The sequence below is a fragment of the Notechis scutatus genome, unplaced genomic scaffold, assembly GCF_049901735.1.
Source record: "Notechis scutatus isolate UNSWTSFEM ecotype Mainland unplaced genomic scaffold, rNotScu1.2 NSCUSCF20, whole genome shotgun sequence".
In the NCBI taxonomy this organism is placed as follows: Eukaryota; Metazoa; Chordata; class Lepidosauria; order Squamata; family Elapidae; genus Notechis; species Notechis scutatus.
The window spans coordinates 397,938-421,949 of NW_028263147.1; the positions used below are offsets into that span (position 1 = coordinate 397,938).

Genomic DNA, 24,012 nt, shown 5'->3' on the forward strand with positions numbered 1-24,012 from the left:
GGCCTCAATAGGAAGCAGTGGTTGGAGCTAAGCAGCCACCAGGAGAAAGAGTTGGCCAAACAGCTGGCTCAGTTCACATTGGATCGGGCCGAGAAGGAGGCTCAGCAGAAGCACCACACTGAGGACTAGGAGCATGGGCTTTCCAAGCAGAGGGAAGACCTGCGGGAGTGCAAGGCCAGGTCCCAGCAGCGCCTGGATGCTCAGTGGGCTGAGATGCTCAGCCAGTTCCAGCCCATGCTGGAATGAGGCCCTCTGGCTCTTCGCCTCCGTCCAGCCTTCGCCCAAAGCGAAGAGGATGAAGTAGACCCCAAGTGGGAATTTCTGCCCCCCTCCAACCCACACAAAAAGACCCTGAAGGGGGAGACTCTCTGCAGCCACAAAAATGTTCATGGCACGTATCTGGCCCAGGGGACCCCTGATTGAGTGCAATATAAACAAATGCAAATAATTTTTCTGCGGGACCGCCAAACATTTTCTCATGGACTACCAGTTGGTGACATCGGCTGAGGAGGATTTGGGGAGAGGGAGAGGCCTTCTGTTGTGGTGAGCTGGCAGCAGGTGCGGACGGCTGAGGAGAGCGAGGACTCAGATGAGGGGCCAGGACCATTAGGGAGTGGACTGCTGCCTTGGGAGATTGTGGGGGCTGGCAGCAGCTATGAGGAGGTTCCCGAGGAGCCTGTGCCAGAAGCGTGTATGCGCGCAGGGTTGCTCAGAGAAAAGAGCAGTTACAACAGCACGGGCGACTCGGGAGTAAGGCTGCAAAGTACTGGCCCCTCCTTCAAGAAGATAAGAGCCAGCTGTGAAACGAACGTACTTTGCAGGAAGCAAAGACATTTTGAAAACTCCAGCCTCATGGACATTCCAGTATCCTGAGTTTATATTTGAAGATTCTTGTATTGCAAATTATTTCTTGTCTGTTATCTTTTGGCAAGTCTCGCACCGTTTGGCAAGGCTTGTGCTTATCACAGCTAATTATTTTGCAAAAGGTTTCTGTTCCCTTTGGATTGTGTCTGATTTGTTGGAAAAGGGTGTGGGTCAGAACACCGCCTGGAGACGAAAAGGTGGGTGCAGCAGGCTGGCTCAGAGCCAGCAAAGCTCCCACAACCCCTCAGACATAAACATTTCTCCCTCACCAGAACAGGAGTAGCCGTCGCCGCTGAAGCCCTCCTGACACGCGCAGCGAAACGAGCCCGGCGTGTTAAGGCAGTTGGCGTTCAGGTTGCAGCTGTGAGCCTCGGTGGCACATTCGTCTAGATCTGGAAAGGAGGAAAACAGGAAGGAGCTGAAGGGGAAAGTCTCAGCTGCACAGCCCCAGACAAGCCTTCTGGGCCTTGGACCCTCCCGCTGGATACAGGGAGTCCTCAACTTATGACCCCTGGTAAAGATCGACGCATTCATTCTTAAGTGGTGCCTTCTTTCTGTGGGGCATCACATGACTTCACCCATGGTTTTAGAACCCTTCCCCCCAGGGTCATTAAGTGAATCACTGGGGTCGTTAAATGAGACATTATGTGACTACAATTTGTGTCCTTCCCGGCTGGCTAAAGAATAGAACAGAACAGAACAGAACAGAATAGAATAGAATAGGAATTGTATAGAATAGAATAGAACAGAATAGAAAATAGAATAGAACAGAACAGAAAATAGAATAGAATAGAATGGAAAATACAATAGGAATAGTATAGAATAGAATAGAGCAGAATAGAAAAGAAAATACAATACAATAGAATAGAATAGGAATAGAATAGAATAGAGCAGAATAGAAAATAGAATAGAATAGAAAATACAATACAATAGAATAGAATAGGAATAGAATAGAATACTGCAGAATAGAAAATAGAATAGAATGGAAAATAGGATAGAATAGGAATAGTATAGAATAGGAATAGAATAGAATAGAGCAGAATGGAAAATAGAATAGAATAGAAAATACAATACAATAGAATAGAATAGGAATAGAATAGAATAGAGCAGAATAGAAAATAGAATAGAATAGAAAATACAATACAATAGAATAGAATAGAAAATACAATAGAATAGAATAGAATAGAATAGAATAGAATAGGAATAGAATAGAATAGAGCAGAATAGAAAATAGAATAGAATAGAATAGGAACAGTATAGAATAGAATAGAATAGAATAGAATAGAATAGAATAGAATAGAATAGAATAGAACAGAGCAGAATAGAAAATAGAATAGAATAGAAAATGGGGAAGGAAGGGAAGAGAGGAGGAGGGAAAGGGAAGGGAATTTAATGGAATAGAATTAGAATAGATTAGAATAGAATAGAAATAGTACAGAATAGTATAGTATAGAGTAGAATAGAGCAAAATAGAATATAGAGCAGAATAAACAGAATTTAGAATAGAATAAGAATAGGAATAGAATAGAAGATAGAATAGAAATAGTATAGAATAGTATAGAACAGAACAGAAGAATGAAGAATAGAACAGAACAGAATAGAACTGGAGACGGGGTTAACAAAATAACAAGAGTTGGAAGGGACCTTGGAGGTCTTCTAGTCCAACCCACTTGCTCAGGTAAGGAGACCTTATACCGTTTCAGACAAATGGTTGTCTAAACTTTTCTTAAAAACTGCCAGTCTTGGAGCACCTACAACTTCTGGAGGCAAATCATTCCACTGATTCATGGTTCTCACTTTCAGGAAATTCCTCCTTCATTCCAGGTTGCTTTTTTCCTTGATCGATTTCCATCCGTTGCTTCTTGTCCTGCCTTCAGGGGCTTTGGAGAAGAGCTTGACACCCCCCTCCTTCTTTGGGGCAGCCCCTGCGATATCGGAACCCTGCTATCATGTCTCCTCTGGTCCTTCTTTTCACTCGACTAGACACCCCCGATTACAGCCACTGTTTTTAGCCTCCAGTCCCCTAATCCTCTTTGTTGCTCTTCTCTGCACTCTTTCTAGAGTCGCCACATCTTTTTAATAGAAGTCAAGGACCAACTCTGTCTGCTCAGAGATTCCCCTATGGGAAACCGACCTGGGGCTTCCAAAATTCTTCCCCCCAGATGTGGCCACAAGACTGATTGCAAATCCTCCCCCCTTGAGCCAAGACAAATGTCCAGCTGCTTTCCCCCTGACCTTGGTCACTCACCGTTGCATTTCAGCCCGTCGCCGAGCCAGCCCAGCCGGCACTTACACCGGAAGCTTCCCGGGATATTGATGCACGAAGCGTACATGTCGCAATTGTGAGCCCCAATTTCACACTCGTCGATGTCTGCAGGGGTGGAAGGAAAAAGTGAGCTCGTGTTCTTGATGGGTGCGATGGCACAAAAGCAACAAAGTCACAATAATAGGTAAAATCCCTTGAATACCTCCAACTTGGCCCCCAATGTCCAGTGATCATCCGCTGGAGAAAAAAACAACTCTCCTAAGAACAGTTTTTAAAGGGAAGAAATTCCGTCCGAACCCAAAGAACATATAAATTATAAATAAAAACCAACGCAAACCAAGCTGCAGCAATTAATGAGACAGGGCAGGAAAAGGAATTGCAGACTTCAAAAGATAACGAAACGCACACAGTTGGGAGGACGCCAGAACCCAGATAAGACGACAAACAAAGATAATGCACGCTTTGCTTCCAGCAAGGAGCTGTGCGCAAACACCCTCTTTATCCTGTTTTCCCAGCTGCAGCTAATGAAGGGAATCAGGGCCATTTTCTCCCCGGTAAGCCATGTTGTTCCCTTATCCATTCCTCCCTATGTGACCTAGGATGAAGAGGGGGTGAGCCTGGGTCTTCCTCTGAATGCCCAGCCGGACTGTGCCCTTCCCCAGTTTCCTCTACAGCCACCAGAGCCACACTCCCACGCCCTGTCAGCTGTTTCACCTCTCCCTCGGAATCAGATTCTAACAGGGGCATGATATTGGGCAGGAAAACTTTGCATTTCAGTTTTTAAAATTGCCCCGGTGGGCTTCTGGCTGGAGGCCCTGATGGCGAATTGAGAGCCAGCTCTGCTTCACAGTTTTTGTCTTTTAATTTCTCACACCAGCAAATTCCTTCATTTTTCCCTTAATTTCTCTGGCTTTTATTCCTCCCATTATAGAGCATCACAGATAAAGAGAGAGAGAGAGAGAGCTGGCACAATTAGCAGAGGTTTAGACAATTTCTGGAGAACCGGTAGCGGAAATTTTGAATAGTTCGGAGAACCAGCAAATCCCACCTCTGACTGGCCCCGCCAACCCCATCTCTTCTCTGCCTCCCATCGAGTCCCAGCTGATTGGCTGGGTCTTCTTTGGTTGCCCTGCACAGGAGAACGGAGCTGGAAAGCAGGCCAGGGGGGTGGGGAAAGAATGGGATTTTGCAGTATATCCTTCCCCTGAAGTGGAGTGGAAACAGCTTCTATCCCAGGGCAGGAGCTCTGTTGAATTCTACTGTATAGTGCAGTGTTGGTGTGGTGTCGGGGGTTTTCAATTCAATGTGTGGAGTGTGAAGGATGTGTGTTTGTGTTTATTTTCATGGTCATGATGTGCAGTGAAGATGGTGTTTGATTTCGAGGTGCTATGAGAATAAATTAAAGTAAACTAAATTGGGATTTTGCAGTATCCTTCCCCTGGAGTGGGGTGGGAATGGAGATTTTGCAGTATCCTTCCCCTGCCACACCCACCAAGCCACGCCCACAGAACCAGTAATAAAAATTTTTTTGTACCTTTACAGAATCCCTTTTTCAGTTAGATTTTCACCCATTATCTCTAAATAGGTCCTGTTTCTTTATATCAGGGCCACAAGCTAAGTGGCAGCTCAAAAAGGATTCAATTGTTCAAGCTTATTTATAAGAATCTAGTCCGGAGGGTTTTCCAAAATTTGGCCACTTTAAGACTTCAATTCCCAGAATTCCTCAGCTAGGCATGCTGGGAGTTGAAGTCCACAAATCTTAAATGTCTAGGGAGGTCATGTTTATCCCAAAGATGCTTTTTTGTTTCCCCCAAGAGGCAACTGGACTTTCTGTTTTTTCTTTGAAGACGTTTCGCTTCTCGTCCGAGAAGCTTCTTGCCAGTATAGAAGAAATTATGAGCTGGGATAGCTATAACAACAAACAGATAACAGATAATCAGAGTTGGAAGGCACCTTGTAGGTCATCTAATCCAACCCCGCCCTGCCCAAGTGGGAGACAAATGGCAGTCCAATCTCTTCTTGAAAGTCTCAACTGATGGCGCTCCCACAACTTCTGAGGGCAAGGTGTTCCGTTGGTTGATAGTTCTCACTGTCAGAAAGTTTCTACTTATTTCCAGGTTAAATCTCTCCTTCTTCAAGTCAGCCAATGGGAAACAGCACCTGTTGTGACCCATGTCAGACAGCTTGGAGATTGGGTGTGGCTTAGGGTTACTGGTATATATAAATATAGAGCTTCTGTGAATTCTGAGGTCTGGTGGTTCTGGCTTCTGGACCTTGTACTTGCTACCATGTTGCAAGAGCTGCATGGGTATTGTATACATGCATCATGATTTATATTATTGTATATAAGCAAGTTTCTTCTATAAATGAATCCTGCTGAATTATTTACTTGTGTGCTGGTTGGGTCACTGCAAACTCTTAAGACTTCTTCAGCTCTGACTGGATGGTGGGGGATGGAAAGATTTATACCCCTTCCAGACAGCTAGTCATTTGCATTCTTTTGAGTCTTTGAGGACACTTGGAGGTTTATCTGTGTCCTCAGGGTCACCTGAGTGGTGATAGATGAGGACATCATCTATCTCCAGTCTACAACACAATCCTTTCAACAGTTCCAAGCAGGCTCCACACCTGTTTGCACCACTCAGGTAATCCTGAGGACACAGACAAACCTCCAGGTGGTCACAATGATCCCCTGAAAGAATGCAAATGACCAGCTGTCTGCAAGGAATACAAATCCTTCCATTCCTCATCATCCAGTCAGAACTGAAGAAGCTTCTTGGAGGAGAAGTGAAATGTCTTCAAAAGAAAAAAACAACCCCCAGAAAGTCCAGTTGCCTCTTGAAAAAACAACTTTGGGACATAAATCTTAAAGTTGAGAGTCTGGAAGTCCACAACATTTAAAGTTGACAGGTTTGGAGATACCTGATTGAGTCAATGAAGCTTCGATACTAAATTGGCACCAATTCAAGAGGCTTTGGAGTTGGACTGTTTATTGTCCGGGCTCTGACAATTCCCCCCTCCCATTCAAATCATGAGTCTCTAGCCGCATCTCTCAGAGTTAAAAAAAAAAATCATTTATTAGGAGTGACCATGTTGGCGTTACCTGGGTGCAGCCAACTCTAAGACACGTCATTCATCTCAACCTTGAATAGGTAACATAGGTTACCTAACGTAGTTTGGGTAAAATAATATATATAAACTATGACAGTGAGTTTAAGTGTGTGTCACTTTAACTGCAAAGCTTGTAATTTTGGGTGCGGCTGTAAATCGCCATAAGAGGGAGCAAGAGAACTGGATTGATTGCTGGCTTACTGGATTGCTTGCTGACGATGATGGATTGTTAACTGCGTGTTCTTTGCTGTTGCTGAAGGAAGAAAGGAGGTTTGACTTCTTTATATCTCTACTGCGAGGAGATATATTACTGGACTGATATTTGTAAGTTTAATGACCTCTTTTTTGACACTGGACTTTGCAACTGATTAATCCCTGGACGGACTGAACTAGTGTATGATATATGGACTGTTTAACTATGCTATAACTGTTTAACTATGCTATAACTATTACTGGAATAAACTATTTAACTAGCACATTGTATCTGTTTTACTGAGTGTAAACTACAACAACGTTTATCTCACATATTTGCCTGCCTGCCTGACTGCCGTGCAGGTTCTGCTAGGGTGTATATCCCTAACACACCCCCTGGATGTATATTCTCCAATGGGACACATCCATAGTCAAGAGTCAACCATCATGCTCCTGTCAGCCTTCAAGATTTTCTTCCTTTGCTTTGCATCCTTCAGCTGTCATAAGTAACGGGGGGAGGAGGGGGGACATGGTTATGGGAAGCGAGCTGGAGGTGTTATAGAACAGAACTGTATAAGTTGTGGGGGGAAGTTTCTTGCTTAGGCTTCTATCCTATGCTATGTGCAGCCGCAACTGTTTATCAAAATATGTCAAGGTCAATGGACAGAGGCCTCATCACCACCTGGAGATGCCCACATGACGCTATACACAACTGGATGAGCCAATTGAACTATTGGGGGTGGGAACGTTGCCATCACTTTGTATATGTGATTTACGTGCCCATTTTCTCAGATTCAGAATTCTTTTGTTGCTACCACTTGACTTCCAGTAAAAGATATTTTTTTCTCTAATTAATGGAGTCTAAGTATTTCTTTCTTGGATTTTGAATGGAGCACCAGCTGACAGCTCCCCAGTAATAATCTTGTGCACCAGAAGCTTCGGCCGCCTAGCATTATCTATGAAAGCATATGAGGTATGCACTACTTCCCCTTTCTGCTGAGAACTCTAAAAGACCAGAGGAATATTTTTGAGTTGACTTTTATGGCAACGTAACGATTCTAGGCTGATGACTTGCTAGACTCTGCCATCCTGCTAGTTGTGCCTGATCGTCTCCTACGGTGAATGGCCTACCAACCTGTGCAGCCCGTCGTCCCCTTCTTGACGAAGTAGCCCAGCTGGCAATGGCAGATGAAGGATCCCTTGGTGTTCTCGCATTCCCCGTGCAGACAGATGTTGGGGTTCAGGTCGCATTCATTCACATCTGGGGGAAGAGAAGGGAGCTGGTTGCAGGCCTCCCCTTTCCCACGCCAAGAAGTGCAGACAACATGGTGGGAGGCCTCCAAGATGATCTCACCAATGCAGGTTTTCATGTCCAGGGACGCCATGAAGCCATCGAAGCAGAGGCAGCGGTACTCCCCAGGGATGTTGGTACACTGGCCACCATCGCAGATATCTGGTGTGTCCTCACATTCATCGATATCTGGGAGGGAGGAGGGAAGCAGAGGTGGTATTCAGCAGGTTCTGACCAGTTCTGGACAACCGGTAGCAGAAAAGTTTTTTTGAATAAACTTCGTTAATTTTACAATTAAAACAACACGAACAGCACAAAGAAAAAATTAAAAACTTTTCAACATCGACAGTTTGTGATTTCCTGTTTGTAACATTGTTTTGTGCAATATTTATAATTGATATCTAATGCGAACATATATTTACTACAGCTACTATTAATCTACCTATACCATTTATTATATAGTCTGTCCTCACTCAATCCATTTATACCAACAGTCCCAAATCTTGTAATATTCTGATGAATCTTTGTCTTTTAGGGCTAGGGTTAATTTATCCATTTCTGCACAACTCATTATCTTTTAATTATCAATTCTTCTGGTGGAGTGAAGGCCTGTTTCAACATTGAGCAAAAGCCAGTCTGGCCGCTGTCAATATATGTAATATTATGTATTTAACTTTTTTTTCCATGTTTCTTCCTAAATATCCCTAATAAGAATAATTCTGGTTTTAATTCAATTTGTTCCTTTGTAATTTCTTCCAACCATTTTTTAATTCTCAGCCAATATTTTTGGGATTCTTTGCAGGACCACCACATGTGGTCGTATGTTCCTTCCTTTTTTTTTGAACTTCCAGCGGTTTGGGCTCATGTTGGGATACATCCTCGCCAGTCTTGAAGGGGGGAGGTGCCATCTGTAGTGTGCTGTCCCAGCCAGTCTACGGGAAATGGATAGTTACTTAGGAATTATGAGCTGTCTCCTTAAGGGAATGCATCATGGTAAATGTAATTAAAGGTATTCTGGGAAATGTAGTCCATGTCACGTGCCCACAACTGTAATCCTGATTGGTCACTGAATTGACCCTTGATGGGTTGGGGGAGTTTTCCTCACTTTTGCCTGAACTCTCTAACTCATGGCAGCTTCTTTCTATCGCTACGAGATGGGTTAGGAGATAACCATCTTTTACTACAAGGCAGATATATACAAAGGATTGGTCATTATAGAAGAACTTCATCACAAACGTGAGTTATGAGGATACCTGATGAACCAATAAATGTAATTTGTTATGGACGTCTTGTTGAGTTATCTATCTGCATCTGTACAGCTTCAAATCCACCTCTGTGCAGAAGGCAGAAAATGTAGAACATTTTATAGGCATTTTCCTTGTATGCTGCCGATATTGTAACTTTATTATTTCTATTCCAGAGATTCTCCCATTCTATTAAAGTAATATTACGGCCTATGTTTCGACTCCAAGCTATCATATTACCCTTGACTATTTCTTCCTCTAATTCTATCTCCAATAGATAATTATAAAATTTTGCTATCTTTTTTTTGTCTAGGCCTACTAAAATTCTATCTAATTTATGTAGTTTTGTATCAATTCTGCATTATTTCTTATCTTGTCTATACCTATTCTGCACTTGGAGATATGCCCACCGGTAGAAGAAATTTTGAGTAGTTTGGAGAACCAGCCAATCCCACCTCTGACTGGCCCCGCCAACCCCATCTCTTCTCTGCCTCCCACTGAGTCCCAGCTGATCGGCTGGGTCTTCTTTGGTTGCCCTGCACAGGAGAACGGAGCTGGAAAGCAGGTTAGTGGGGTGGGGTGGGGAGGGAATGGGATTTTGCAGTATCCCTGGCCAGCCGCTCACCCACACACGACCGCTTATCCGGCATCAGTGCATAGCCTTCCCCACAACTGCACTCATAGCTTCCCTCAGCGTTGGCACAGTGCGTGTCGCAGCCGCCATTCAGGATGGTGCACTCGTCGATATCTGCGGGGTGAAGCAATCGGGTGCCGTGATAATTCAGGTTATTTATAAAAGGGATAATAAATAAAATAAATGAAATAAAATGATATAATAATAAATAAATGATAAAATAAAATAAAAATATGATATGAAGGTATATGATAATAAAATAAAATATAATAAAAAATAAATGATAAAATAAAAATATATAATAATAAAAATAATATAATATAATATAATATAATAAATAAAAGAAATGATATGATATAATAAAATAAATAATAAAATGAAATGAAATAAAAATATGATATGATACGATATATATAATAAAAAATAAAATATAATAATAAAAATAAAATAAAATATGATGTGATGTGATATGATATAGTAATAAAATAAAGTAAAACAAAACAAAACAAAATATTTTGGAACAGCTTACATCCTTACATTTATAACAGCCCCATCCAAACACCCCCATCTGTCTATTCAAAGTCCTTGGAAAGGACTCGAGAGATAGGCAGACAAAAATGCCAAATCCAGTCTGAAGATCCGTTTGGCTGTGTGGCGAATAAATAAAATAACAAAATGAAATAAATGAAACAATAGAATTTGGGGAGGCCTCCAGGCAATCTGGGAGGAGGAGTGGCCTCATGGAGGGAGGAGGGCCTCATGGAGGGAGGAGTGGCCTCACGGAAGGGGAGTGGCCTCATGGGGGAGGAGTGGCCTCATAGAAGCAGTAGCCTTCCTACCACCAACAAAATACAGGTATTTCTCGACTTACGAGCACAAATGAGCCCAGAACTACAGTTATTAAATGGTTGCTGTCATTAAACAAGGCCCCCATGCAACACCGTGTCTCCCCGCTGCAGTCATTATGTGGAGCATGAGGTGGCTCATGGTGTAGAGAAGACCTTGGGTTGCTAAATAAATGGTTCTAAAGCCAGGTCTACCTCTAGGGCAGTGATCGTCAACCAGTGGGCCAGGGACTACAGGTGGCCCATGAGAAAATGTTGGTGCTCCACAGAGAAATGTCCCCCCCAAAGCAATTAATCCAGGCTGCGCAGGAACACAAGGCTGCCCCACCCACATGGCCCGTGGGAACACAAGGCTTGCATCGCTTGCATTGCTAACAACACGAGGTAGTGAGGGGAGGGGGGGAAAGGGCGGAGGGGGAGAACTTGCCCCACTCGCCTGGCCTGGCCACCGGGCTGCTTCTTTCTGCTTCTTCCTTCTTCTGCTTTTGGCTGCATGCAAGGAAACCAGCCAAAGTCTTTCTTTCTCTCCCCCAAACTCCTCCAGAAATGAGTCTTTGGGATGCTGCAAGGCCTCCTGCTCCAAGAGGCTGCGCTGGTGCAACAAGTATCACGAAGACTCCTTTCTGGCGGAGTTTGGGGGAGAGAAAGAAAGACTTCTGCTGCTTCTGCTGCTTTCCTTGCACGAAGCCAAAAGTCTCTCTCCTCTCTCTTCCCCTGAGAACAGAGCTGGAGACGGTATTCTGCGATCCCAAATAAAGAACGATCGATCAGTAGGAAAGCGGGGTGGGGAATTTTCCTGCAGACATTTTTGGGGGGTTTCCCAGGGTTTCTGGACTTTGGGATTTAAAATTATGAGTTTGGTGCTCCCTGAAATCCAAAAGGTTGGAGACCCCTGCTCTAGGGAACCACAGGAGAAATCCTGAAGCGCCTCTGATCAGATCCGGCCAGCCATGCCGACCTCCAGGAAATACCACCGAGTTTTTCCTCTTCCTCCCCCAAAACCCGGGTAAAATTTTAGGATCCCGAATCTGCCCTGTCCTGTTTGGCTATTCTCCAAGTGATTTCCCTGCGTCATCCTTTCCTGCCCCTCTTGAAAGACTGGGGTTCTTCCATCCTATTGTGTAATGCTGTTTGGAGCTCATCAACGCGTCCTCCGCTCTGGATTTTGGAAAGCAAGGGAAGATTTCCCCCCCCAGCTCACTTTTCCAAACTGTGTGTGTCCTTGGATCTTGCAAAAAAGGAAGAAGTAAGTAGGAAAACTCACCGACACAGCCCTGCCGGTCTAGGGTGGCCTGGTATCCGGAGTCACACGCACACTGGTAGGTGCCAATGACGTTCACACAGCGCCCTTTTAGGCACAGGCTGTCACTCAGGGAGCACTCGTTGATATCTGCGAAAACAAGGGTGTCAGGGTTGTGCTGTGACTCGGTCAATGTGGAGGTTGGTGAGGAATATGGGCCAGCCCTGGAGTCTGGGGAGGGCTCTGATGAGGGCTTTGCGTCGGAGGCAGAGATGGGGCCTGGGCCGTCTGACAGTTTTCAGCTGCCTTCGGAGTTGGACATCAGTGAGGCAGAAGAACAGCTGGAGCCTGTTCCCGATGTGCACATGCACAGAGCTGCCAGAAGAAGGGAACAGCTCAGGAACAAGAGCCGATTTAGGAATAAAGCCGCAGGTGCACAGTGAATGGCGTCTCCCATAGGGTGTTGTGGTTAGTCGGCAGCAGGTACAGACAGCTGAGGAGAGTGAGGACTCAGATGAGGGTCCAGGACCATTGGAGAGTGGACTGCTGCCTTCAGAGATTGTGTGGGCTGGCAGCAGTGATGAGGAGGTTCCCGAGGAGCCTGTGCCAAGTGCGCATGCGCGCAGGGTTGCTTGCAGGAAAGAGCAGCTGCAGCAGCACGGGCGACTCGGGAGTAAGGCTCCAAGGTAATGGCCCCTCCTTCAAGAAGATAAAAGCCAGCTGTGAATCGGACGTTCTTTGCAGGAAGCAAAGACAGTTTTGAAACTCCAGCCTTGTGGACATTGCAGTATCTTAAGTTGGTATTTGAAGACTCTTGTATTGTAAAATATTTCTTATCTCTTATTCTTGGCAGCCTTGCACAGTTTTGGCAAGGCTCGTGCTTATCAAAGTTAATTAGTTTGCAGCAGCCTTTTAACCGGGGATTCGTAAGAATCATTAAAAGGTCTCTGTTCCCTTTGGTTATTGTTTGTCTTATGGAAAAAGGGTTTGGGTCAGGACCTAGGGAATAAAAGAGGAGTAAAAGGAGAGCGTGGCTTTGCAGGAGACAATGAGTTCATTCCTGAATTCTTGCTAAGTATTGTGGCATCTGAAAGATATCGGCCTGGCACCTCTCCAAGCTTGAGAAAGGTTTGTAATTGGGAACTCTCATGAAAGACTGTTGGCCGAGACTTGGCTGGAGAGGAAATTCCCTGATTAGACCGGGCATTAAACTAGGCAAACAACAGGGCACTGATGCCAATGAATCTTTCTAAGAACTGGAACAGGTTCATCTATCCAGACCAGCCCCTGCGTCCTTCCAGTCCAGCCTTCGGTGTCCCAGCCTGCCTGGCCAGTGACATATGGGTGGCTCCCAGCCCAAGTGGGGAGGGCCAGATCCCTTCGCTGCTGTTGTGCTCTCCCCCACCCCGGCAAAGACGATTCCAGGGACGCCCCTGAAGGTTGCAAAGAGTGGCGTGTCCCCATTCCGATTGAATTTTTCCCCATTCGCCCCATTCGTAAAATAAAACTTCTCAAATGGACAACTCACCTACGCAGACGTTGCCCTCGGTGGTCAGTTCATGCCCCGGAGGGCAAAGGCACTCAAAGCTGCCCTCGGTGTTGACACAGACCCCTCCTCGGCACAGGAGAGGGTCTCGCTCGCATTCATCGATATCTGGAAGATTTAAAAACTTTATTCTTTCTCAATTTACCTTTCCTTCTTCTTCTTTCTCCAATTAAGATATAATTAAATCCAGAATAGGGTTGGAAATTAGAGGGGGGAACAACGGAATATATGAAATGGAATTTGAATGATAAAAACGGTGATTAGTATAAAAATAAGGTATTGAAATATTGATTAAATAATAGAAGTTTGGAATTTAATATGAATAGGATTATTACCGTGTTTCTCATATAATAAGGCCGGGTCTTATTTTTTTTTGAGCCCCGAAAAAATGGCTAGGTCGTCTTTTCGGGGGTGACTTAATTCTTGCATCTTCGGGCGGGTGGGCGGCGATGGCTTGGATGTTGACCTCGACGTTGGTGGGGCACTTCGTATCGGGGTCAACGCAGGCAGCACCATATCCGGGTGTGCAACAAAAGTATTTCCTAACGGCAAGCCCCCCCACCATTCGCCCACATTTCGCATGTTTTAATATAATTTAATTTGGGGGGAGGGGCTTAATTTCATTTCATGCCTATAAAACATGCTGGGACTTCCTATTGGGGGAGGCCATATTGTTGGAGAAACAGGGTACTAGTAGAGCTACAAGGACTTATTAAATGTATTCAATATGATTACTGATGTTTTATTTGTGGTACAAGGAAGGATATATTTGATAAATGAAATGTTATATTAGAAAAAACTATTAGGGAATATTTTTGGGGATTGTAGTGGCATAACTGAAAGTTAGAATTGGGGTGGAATTGCAGAGAGGGGAAATAATGGAATATACTTCCTTAAAAATAAGATGATGCATAAAAAAGGAAGCTAGAATTTAAATAGGATGATATTAAGTATATTAGAATAACATGAGGATTAGCATAAAAGAACTAATACAATGAAATATTGAATACATAAATGAACAGAATACTATAATGGAATATAAAGATGTGTATTAAAGTTAGAATGAAATAAGATTGTAAAAAAAAAGCTCACATGATTATTAACATGCTATTGGATGTTAAAGGAAGACATTTGAATGTAAGGATGGGTATGCAAATAAGATACTGAAATACTGAAAATGAAACAATGAGAATTTTGGAAATAATAAATATATTAAGTGTTATATTAATTGCATTAAAATGAAAAACATCCAGGTGTTATATTGTCCACACATTGATATGTATGGAAAATAAAAATAAAAAACTTTGTTAAAAAAATATCTGGAAGATTTAAAAGCCTAGCCGAGTTAAGAGACAAGACGAAGAGTTCAGTGGTGGGATTCAAATTTTTTTACTATTGGTTCTTTTTTTTTTTTTAAACAGACTTTATTCAGTTTTTCACATTAAAAACAAAAATCTATTGGTTCTGTGGGCATGGCTGGGGTGTATGGCCATGTGACTGGGTGGGTATGGTTTCTTTTTTTTTTTGCAGCGCTCCGCCTCCATTTTGGGGGGGCCTTCTGGGGCTCAGTCAGGCAGAAAATGGAGGATAGGAGGGGCACGCAGCACCCACACCCACACTTCATTTTGGGGGCCCCTCCATTGTTTGCCTTCCTGGGCCTCAGGGAAGCCTCATGGGCGAAGCAGTAAGTAAGTGAGGGGGATCCCGACACAGCTGATCTTAGGAACAGCTGATCATTGGGAGGGAAAAATATGAAATACCTTAAAGGAGTGACTGGGCGGGTGAGCGTTAGGTGGGCCGGCCGGGGTGAGTGAGCGAGCGGTGACCAGGCGACTGGATCAGCGGCGTGGCCAGCCAAAAGTTACTACCAGTTCGATGGCCCATGCCAAATCCTTGCTACCAGTTCACCTGAACCGGTGCGAACCGGCTGAATACCATCCCTGGAAGAGTTATGTAGGAGCCTCGGTGGCGCAGTGGTTAGAGTGCAGTACTGCAAGCTGTTCCTACTGCAATTTGGCAGATCGAATCCCACCAGGCTCAAGGTTGACTCGGCCTTCCATCCTTCCGAGGTGGGTAAAATGAGGACCCAAATTGTTGGGGAAGAGGCTGACTCTGTAAACTGTTTTGAGAGGGCTGTAAAAGCACTATAAAGCAGTGTATAAGTCTGTGCTATTGCTATATCTCCTACATGACCCACTGCTTAGCAACTGTTCAGAGTTACAACGGACTTCCACAGAGCTACTTAAGACCTGAAGTTCGGATCGTCCTGTCCCCGCCTCAAGGGTCACTTATTTATATTTTGAGCCCTTGGTGACCCACTCACATTTATGACTGTTGGCAGCATCCCTTGGCCTCGCCATCGTGACTGTCTACCTTTTTTGCCAGTTTCTGGCAATTACTTCCAAAGCCCCACCATGAAGAAAATGGGTTCGTTTAATGACTATTGCATTTGCTTAACGAACAGTTGTGTTGTTGTTTCTTAATGACTGCAGCCTAGGCTTAAGGTCATAAAATCGGAGGTGGTCTTGTGATGACCTGCTTAACAACTGCCATAAGTTACCACCATAATTCCAAGCTCAATTACAGTCATAAGTCAAGGACTAAACTAGAGGACCAGTTTGGTGCAGGGGTTAAGATGCTGGCCTCGAAAGCAGGAGATTGTGAGTTCTCATCCTGCTTTAAGCATGAAGGCCTGCTGGGTGACTTTGGGCCACTCACCAGGAGATGGTGAGTTCTAGTCCTGCCTTAGGTATAGAAGCTAGTTGGGTAACTTTGGACCAATCAAGAGGAAATCATGAGTTCTAGTCCCGCCTTAGGCATAGAAATCAACTGGGTAACTTTGGGCCAATCACCAGGAGACCATGAGTTCTAATCCTGCCTTAGGCATGGAAACCAGCTTGGTGACTTTGGGCCAGTTGCTCTCTCTCAGCCCAACCCACCTCACAGGATTGTTATGGGGAAAATAGGAGGAGGAAGGAAAATTACATATGTTCTCCACCTTGAGTTATTTATACAAATAATCCATCTGTGTAGTCTTTTGAAGTGGAAAATGACTGGATGGCACATAATCAATGTTGGAATGTATTTTTATGCAACAACCACAGTAGTATTCTGCCAGTAGATGGTAGTGTTTACAAGTTTGGATCTATGGTATATATTCTATATATGCTCTTCTGTTCTGAGCAGAGTTTCCTGTTTCCTGCTACAGTTAAAATAGTTGAGCAGTAAAGCACATGGTGACTGTACTCTTCGTTTGCTGTGTGGCACTATACATAAACAGAATTTCTAATGACCAATCAATTAGATTAAACAAAAGGAGCTCAAAGCTGCAGGCAGCCATCGAACGTCAGTGCTGCGTCTTGCCTGGATCGCACACCTAGCATCTGCACAAGAATGCCACAGGTGGGCCAATCCACTTTCCAGCACCTAAGATGGGAGACGCAACAGAGTTTGCACAATATCCTTAATTTCCCATGCTGGCCACATAATGATTAGCATGGCCAAATATCGATCAGAGCTCCATGTGGAGAAGGAAAGGAGAGACCAGGAGATTCAAATCAAATCCGGGAAAGGTCAAGAACCAAGAGACATTAGTGCTGAAGCACCCTGGAAAATGGAGAATGCCCCCCCCCCAAAAAAGAGAGAGAGAGAGAGAGAGGAAAAAAAGAACAAAAAAGGGCAGTGCAGGTAGTCCTCAACTTATAACCACAGTTGAGTCCAAATTTTCCATTGCCAAGTGAGACAGTTGTTAAGTGAATTTTGCTCCATTGTACAACCGTTCTTGCCACAGTTGTTAAGTGAATCACCACCACTGTTAAGTTAGTCACATGCGGTCATTAAGTGAATCTTGGCTTTCCCCATGGTCAGAAGGCCGCAATAGGGAATCATGTCACCCCATCTTTGATGTGAGCCGGTTGCCAAGTGTTTGAATTTTGATCACGTGGCTGTGGGGATGGGGTAACAGTCGCAGGTGTGAAAAATGGTCATAAAAGCCGTTTTTTGCTGCCGTTGTAAACTTCAAACGGTCAGTAAAGGAATCTATGTCCTCGCCACCCCCTTGGGTCCACTCCTTACCCATGCAGTTCTTCATCATCATAAAGCCGCTCTCATAGCCTTCAAAGCATTCGCACTCAAAACCTCCGGGCGTGTTGACACAGGCACCATGGCCGCACAGGTCTGGCGAGATCCGGCACTCGTCGATATCTGGGGGAGAGGTTGGGGGAGAGGAGGAGGGTCAAGGTAGGGTCTCCAACTGTTTGGGATGTTGGGGTGCACCTCCAGAGGCTGCTTGAGCTGGAGGCACATTGGGAGACCTTAACATCCAAAAGTCTGGAGCATCTCCTTTTCGTGGCCACCACGACAGCACGAACCTGACCCACATTATGTAGGTCCTGACACACAGGAAGGAAGGAAGGAAGGAAGGAAGGAAGGAAGGAAGGAAGGAAGGAAGGAAGGAAGGAAGGAAGGAGAGGAAAAAGGGATGGTTGAGGAATGCAAGGGCAGGAGGAGAGAGGGGAGGGGAGGAGAAAGAAAGAAAGAAAGAAAGAAAGAAAGAAAGAAAGAAAGAAAGAAAGAAAGAAAGAAAGAAAGAAAGAAAGAAAGAAAGAAAGAAAGAAAGAAAGAAAGAAAGAAAGAAAGAGAGGAAGGTGATAAAGAGGGAATGAAGGGAGTGAGGAGGAAGGAAGGAAGAAGGAAAGAATAAAAAGAGGAGGGAAGGAAGAAGGGAGGGAGGAATGGAGGGAGGGACAAAGGAAGTAAGTAGAAAGAAATGAAAGGAGGGAGGGAGAGGAAGGACAGACGGAAGGAAGGATATAGGAAGGAAGGAAAGAAGGGAGGAAAGAAATAGCAAGGAGATAGCAAGGAAAGGAATAAAAAGGAAGAAGGGAGGGAGGAAAAGAAGAAAAAAGAGATGGAGGGAGGAAGGAAGGAAGGAAAGATGGGAGGGAGGGAGGAGGGAATAAAGAAATAGGAAGGAGAGGAAGAAAAATGGAAGAAGGAAGGGAGGGAGGAAGAAAAGAAGAAAAATGAGATGAAGGGAGAAAGGGAGGAAGATATTTCATGGACAAAACTGGAAGCAGGAATTCTGAGTGTGAATCAACTGAGATTAGGCGAATGGGGTGAGGTTTTTACACCTGGGCTCACCTGTGCAGTTCCTCTCCTCAGCATCCAGAGCAAAGCCACTGCCACAGAGACACCGGAAGCTCCCGATGGTGTTGCGACAAGTGCCATGGGTGCAAAGACCAGAGAACATCTTGCACTCATTCACATCTGGGGAAAGGCAGAAAGACAATGGTTCAGTATCATTATCGCTCTTTATGAGGGCCTCAACGATCCTCAGAGAGAGCACAAATGACCAGAGGATTGCAAGGAATATAAATCCTTCTGTTCTCCGCCATTCAGTCAGAATGGAAGAAGCTTCTTGGATGAGAAGTGAAACATCTTCGAAGAAACAAAGAAAATCCAGCTGCCTCTTGACTGAGAATCTCCAGAGATGCTCAGACTACCACCATCAGCCGGTTTGGACCGGTTTGTATATACCGGTTGCGGAAATTTTGAATAGTTCAGAGAACTGGCAAATACCACCTCTGGGTGGCCCCACCCACCTGCCTCCGCCGTTGCCTCTCCTATATTCCCTTGCTTTTTAAGCTCAGCTGATTCCCGCACCTCAGCTGAGCTAAAAAAACAGCACAGCTCACCAGTTGTGATGACCCAAAGGGGCGTGGCACAAAGGCAACCCAGTCAAATAAGCAAGAAGAGTCCCTTTATTATCTCCAACTTTGCCCCCAATGTCCAGGTTACCTTTGGCTGGAGAAAACCTCTCCCAGGAACAGCCTTTGACTGCAGAAAATTCAGTCCAAAACATGGTCAACACAAACTGTAACTTAAAGTCCAAACAAGCCAAACTGAAGTAATTAACTTGACAGGGCAGGAGAAGGAATTTCAGACTTGAAAGCATGGCAAAACTCACACAGTTGGGAAACCAGGAACACAGATAAGCCACGACGATACAGGATAAATTCACGATTTGCTCCCAACAACTTGCTGTGCGCAACTTCCCTTTTTAAACACTGTGTTCCCAGTTGCAGCTAATGAAGGGAATCAGGGCCCTTTCTTCCCCCATAAGCCATGCAGCTCCCATTGGTCCCTTCTCCGTTCCTCCCTGCATGCCCTTGGATGAAGAGGGGGTGGGCCTGGGTCTTCCTCTGAACTCCCTCACCCTTGTTCTACCTCTTCCCTGCTCTGCCCAGCCACACTTTGCCCTTCCCCAGTTTCTTCCACAGCCAACGGAGCCACACTCCCACTCCCTGTCAACTATTCGGCTTCCCCCTCTGAGTCAGAATTCCAATGGGGGCATGACACTAGTGTTGATACAGAAGTCTTTGAGCCCTGTGCATGCAAGCGTGAAGTGCGCTCTCAGAACCGGTAGAAAAACATTGGAAACCCACCACCGCACGATACATTCAATCAAACATTTGGTGCAAATTATTCAATTTCTCGGCCAATAGCCCAGCACTGTCAACATACAAACTTGCTTCTCCAACCCACACATTTCTAATGCCCCCCCAGCAGTGGGTTTAAGGGGGATCCCCAATCTTTGCCTTACTCCCCACTTCAGGCTGCCCATTGATTCTCAGCTCTCCTTAACTTCCATCTTTCCCCCCATGGATGGATTTTTTGCAATCGCAAAAATTCGGCACCCTCTCCTCGCACCTTTGTAAAAAGGCCTGCCGGATAAGACGTCTCCCCTGTTAGCAAAGCCGGGTCCCCGTGGACAGATGGCTTTGAATTCAGCCGAGCCGAGCTTGGGGCATTCCTCGCAGTCCTTGCCCCAGGCCGCCCCGACGGAGCAACAGCAAAGGTCAATACGGTATTTCCCTGGCAGCGCCACGGTGCACTCATCCTCGGCCCACTTCATGTAACACTGTTCCAGCCGCACGTCTGGATGGGGAAGAAACGAGAATGAATGGAGAAGTTGGAAAGCTGGGGTGAGGATTGCCCTTAGTGAAAAGAGAGTGGGGATTTTCTTTCTTTCTCTTTCTCTCCCTCCTTTCCTCTCTCTCTCCCCTTCCCTTTCTCTTCCTTTTCCTTCCACGCATTCCCCTTCCTCCTCTCCTCTCCTTCCCTTCCCCTCTCCCTTACTCCTCTCCTTCCCCTCTCCTTCCCTTCTCCTTGCTTCCTCCCTTCCTCCTTCCTCTTCCCCTGCTCCTCTCCTCCCCTTCCTCCTCTCCTCCCCTTCCCTTCCCTTCCTCTACCTTTTCCTTCCATGTATTCCCCTTCCTCCTCTCCTCTCCTCTCCTTCCCCTTCCTCCTCTCCTCTCCTCCTCCTTCCTTCTCCTCTCCTCTCCTTCCCCTCTCCTCCCCTTCCCCCTCTCCTCTCTCCTTCTTCCTCCCCTTCCCCTTCCCTCTTCTCCTCTCCCCCACTCCTTCTCCTCTCCCCACTCCTTCCCTTCCTCCTCTCCTTCCCCTTCCCCTCCCTCCCCTACCCTCTTTCCTTTCTGTATACCTGTTGCAGCACCCCAATGGTTGCTGTGGCACAGAACTGGGGGGCTGGGGTTGGCTAAGCACACACTTCTCATCTGACTTCCCTCACAGGGTCGTCACAGGGATTAAATGAACGGGGGGACCTCCCTGATCTCTCAGCCTGCCCCAAGGCAAGCTGAGATACCAAAGGCATGACACGGGTGTTCCAGGGTTTGACAATATTTGCAGCTCTCCTCTCCAGCTTAAGACTGGAGTTCCCACAGATCAAGATTTCAGCGTTCCCCAAGAGAAGAAGGTGGCCAGATAAGATATCTCGCCCAGTCCTCACCCACGCAGGTCCGGCCAGAACCATCCAAGGTCAAGCCTTCTGGACATTCACATCGGAAGGACCCTGCCGTGTTCACACAGTGGCCATTGGGGCAGACGCCCGGGAAGACATCACACTCGTTCACATCTGGTGGGGCAGAGAGAAAGACCGGTTGGAGAGCCGAAGGTCCTGCTAGGGCTCGTGGCTGGGACAGCCCTAGAAGACCTCCCTATTGTTCTTCTCAAAGGACACCATTTCCCAAACTGCTGGGAAATCTCCCCTCTGAGCAGAGCTGAGTTGAGGTCCTGTCAACGCTTGAGTGGTCCAACTTGAGAAGAACCTGGTGGTGACGTTCTTTGACCGTTCCCCGGTGGGGAAATAACTTTCTGCCCGGTTCCACGGCAGGTTGTCTCCGAGCATCTCCACAGCCTTCCTCCCGAATCTCTCAGAGACAACCAATTCCTCTTTCTCGGAGGTTGAGGTGCTCCACAGCCAGCCCCTCAAGAAACAAGGCAGGGCTCACCAACCAGAGATGGAAGCTACCTTCACAAGAGAGACCCTTCCTCCTGGCGTAACCTCGTGGACAGGCGGCATCTGGAGCCAAAGAGAGAAAAGGGGGTGAACTTTTTGGCAAGGGGGCTTGTTGGGAGACCCAAAGGAAAGGACCCCTGTGGATCAGAGTCCCACTTTACCGATCTCACAGCGTTCACAGGGGCTGCCCCAGGCAGCCCCTAGCGTGGCACAACATTCGGACTTCAAGGTAGCCCCATTGATGTTGACTTCACAGCGTCCTTCTTGGATGTTGAGCCAACAGGTACCCTTCATGCTGTCTGGGGGCACAGGAAAAAGCAGAGAGACAGGTTGGAGGAAGCAGGAGTGGTGCGGTAGCCTAGAGGTGGAGCTCTTGCCTCATAATTAGGAGGCTGTGAGTTCGATCCTAGGTAGAGGCAGATATTTCTCTCTCTGGGCATACTGAGAATATATCTGATGAACAAAACTCCACATTGGTGACAGGAAGGGCATCCGGACATTAAAACACTCTGCTAGCTCCATCCCACAAGGGATTATGAGGTCGTTAAATGATGATAATGATGACAGGTTGGAGGAGGCAAAGAGGCATCATCATACATGCTCAAGAGTTAGAAAAGGACATATCGGTTCTCACTTGCTGGTGAGAAACAGTCCAGCCAACCCATTGCCTTCCACAACTAGATGAGCCACTTCTATTTTACTGGAAGGCAACTGTCAGGGGAATTGCGCAGCAGGTATCCCAAATGAAGCCAGAGATGCTGACATGGACTTGTCATTTTATAGAAAATAATTATATTTAACATCTATATTTACAGTAAATAAGACAGTCAGGCACATCACTAGATTGTCATGAGGTAAATCGTGAGGTAAATCAAAAAGGATACAGAGCACAATGAAGAAAAAGACGGGAAAAGGGAGAAACTCCCCTTTACACCCACAGCAACCAATCACAGCATAAATTGCCTCATACAGGAGCAGACTAGATGGTCAGGAACACAGGAACCTCATGAGATAAACAAAAAAGCTTACAGAGCACACAGAAGAAAAAAGGCGGGAAAACAGGGACTCTCTCTTTACACCCACAGCAATCTATGACAGCGTAGTTTGCCTCATGCAGAAGCCCTCACTCTCCGGCCAATCAACTACAATTGTGTGTTCTGGTCCATTGTACACTACTGTTCCAGCTATTAAATTAAATGACAGTTACAATAACAGAATCTTACAAGTCTGAAGGTACAAACTTCCCATCGCCTTTTTAAACAGCCTGAACCATTAGAGTGGGTCCTTCCTAATTTTCTTCGCCTGACCGTTGAGTCACTGAGGGCTCCTGCCTCTCTTCTCTGATGGTTGCCTACCCAGCTTCTCTTCCCCTTTTTCCTCAAGGTCATTCACATATTGCATAAAACGGGGTGACCGTTCTCTGGCACCCCCCCTTTGCATCCCCCAAAATCCAGGACCCCACACCCTGGCTCTAAGGTCCAGCCCTATGACCATCACTGGTCAGGGCAGCTCCTTACCAACACAGATGGTGCCACTGGGATCCAATTTGCTTCCGGGTGCACACTCACACGCAAAGGATCCGGCGTTGTTCCAGCAGAGTCCATTGACACAGGGGTTGGATGTGCATTCGTTGATATCTAGGAGAGAGAAAGAAAATGGTGCAACCTACAGGCAGAGAAGGGTCCGGGGTGATTGTGCTTCATGTAGCAAGGTCTGGCATACATTTGTGTCAGTGGTGGGTTTCAAAATAGTTTACCACTGATTCGGTGGGTGTGGCTTGGCAGGCATGCTTTGTGCGTGCACATACACTTTGCGCGTGCACCAAATACGCACTCTATCCCTCTGTTTATGCAGCCTAGAACTATGTCGGCTTTTTTTGCAGCTACTGCACATGGCTGGCTCATATTTAAATGGTTGTCCACTAGGACTCCGAGATCCCTCTCACAGTTACTACTATTGAGCCAAGTACTACCTATATTTATATCTGTGCATTTGGTTTTTCTTGCCTAAATGTTAGAACCTTACTTTTTTCATCACTGAATTTCATTTCAATCCTCCCATCCTTCCTTTCACCCATCTCCTCCCACTTATGACTATATGACTGTAATCTTGTTGCTTGTATTCTATTTTTATTGACTGTTTCCTAGTATGATTTGATTGCTTATTGTACCCTATGACTATCATTAAGTGTTGTACCTGATGACTATCATTAAGTGTTGTACCTGATGATTCTTGACTCTTAATAGACCCAAGCCTAGTTGAAAATTACAGACCAATCTCCTTATGCTGCGTCACCTGTAAAGTCATGGAATCAATTATTAACCAATCCATCATCCTCCACTTAGAGACAAACAACCTACTCTCCAATAAACAATTTGGTTTCAGAAAAACTATCCTGTAATCTGCAACTCTTACACTGCAAAAACATATGGACGACACAACTCGACCAGGGCAAAGCA

The 24,012-nt window shown here is 45.6% G+C and overlaps 1 protein-coding gene across 3 annotated transcripts in view; it reads right to left on the bottom strand.

Annotated features, from left to right (window-relative positions):
- FBN3 (fibrillin 3) overlaps positions 1-24,012 on the bottom strand; it is a 160,134-nt gene that overhangs the window by 59,998 nt on the left and 76,124 nt on the right. For all 3 annotated transcript variants that reach the window (XM_087948788.1, XM_087948789.1, XM_087948790.1), the window contains 14 exons: positions 23,071-23,190; positions 21,715-21,852; positions 21,566-21,616; positions 21,044-21,169; positions 19,945-20,172; positions 18,376-18,501; positions 17,308-17,436; positions 13,216-13,341; positions 11,712-11,837; positions 9,594-9,716; positions 7,788-7,913; positions 7,569-7,694; positions 3,113-3,235; positions 1,134-1,256 (listed from right to left, as the gene is read on the bottom strand). In XM_087948788.1, coding sequence (XP_087804914.1) covers positions 1,134-1,256; positions 3,113-3,235; positions 7,569-7,694; positions 7,788-7,913; positions 9,594-9,716; positions 11,712-11,837; positions 13,216-13,341; positions 17,308-17,436; positions 18,376-18,501; positions 19,945-20,172; positions 21,044-21,169; positions 21,566-21,616; positions 21,715-21,852; positions 23,071-23,190 — 1,791 coding nt within the window. The remainder of the gene's footprint in view (positions 1-1,133; positions 1,257-3,112; positions 3,236-7,568; positions 7,695-7,787; positions 7,914-9,593; positions 9,717-11,711; positions 11,838-13,215; positions 13,342-17,307; positions 17,437-18,375; positions 18,502-19,944; positions 20,173-21,043; positions 21,170-21,565; positions 21,617-21,714; positions 21,853-23,070; positions 23,191-24,012) is intronic.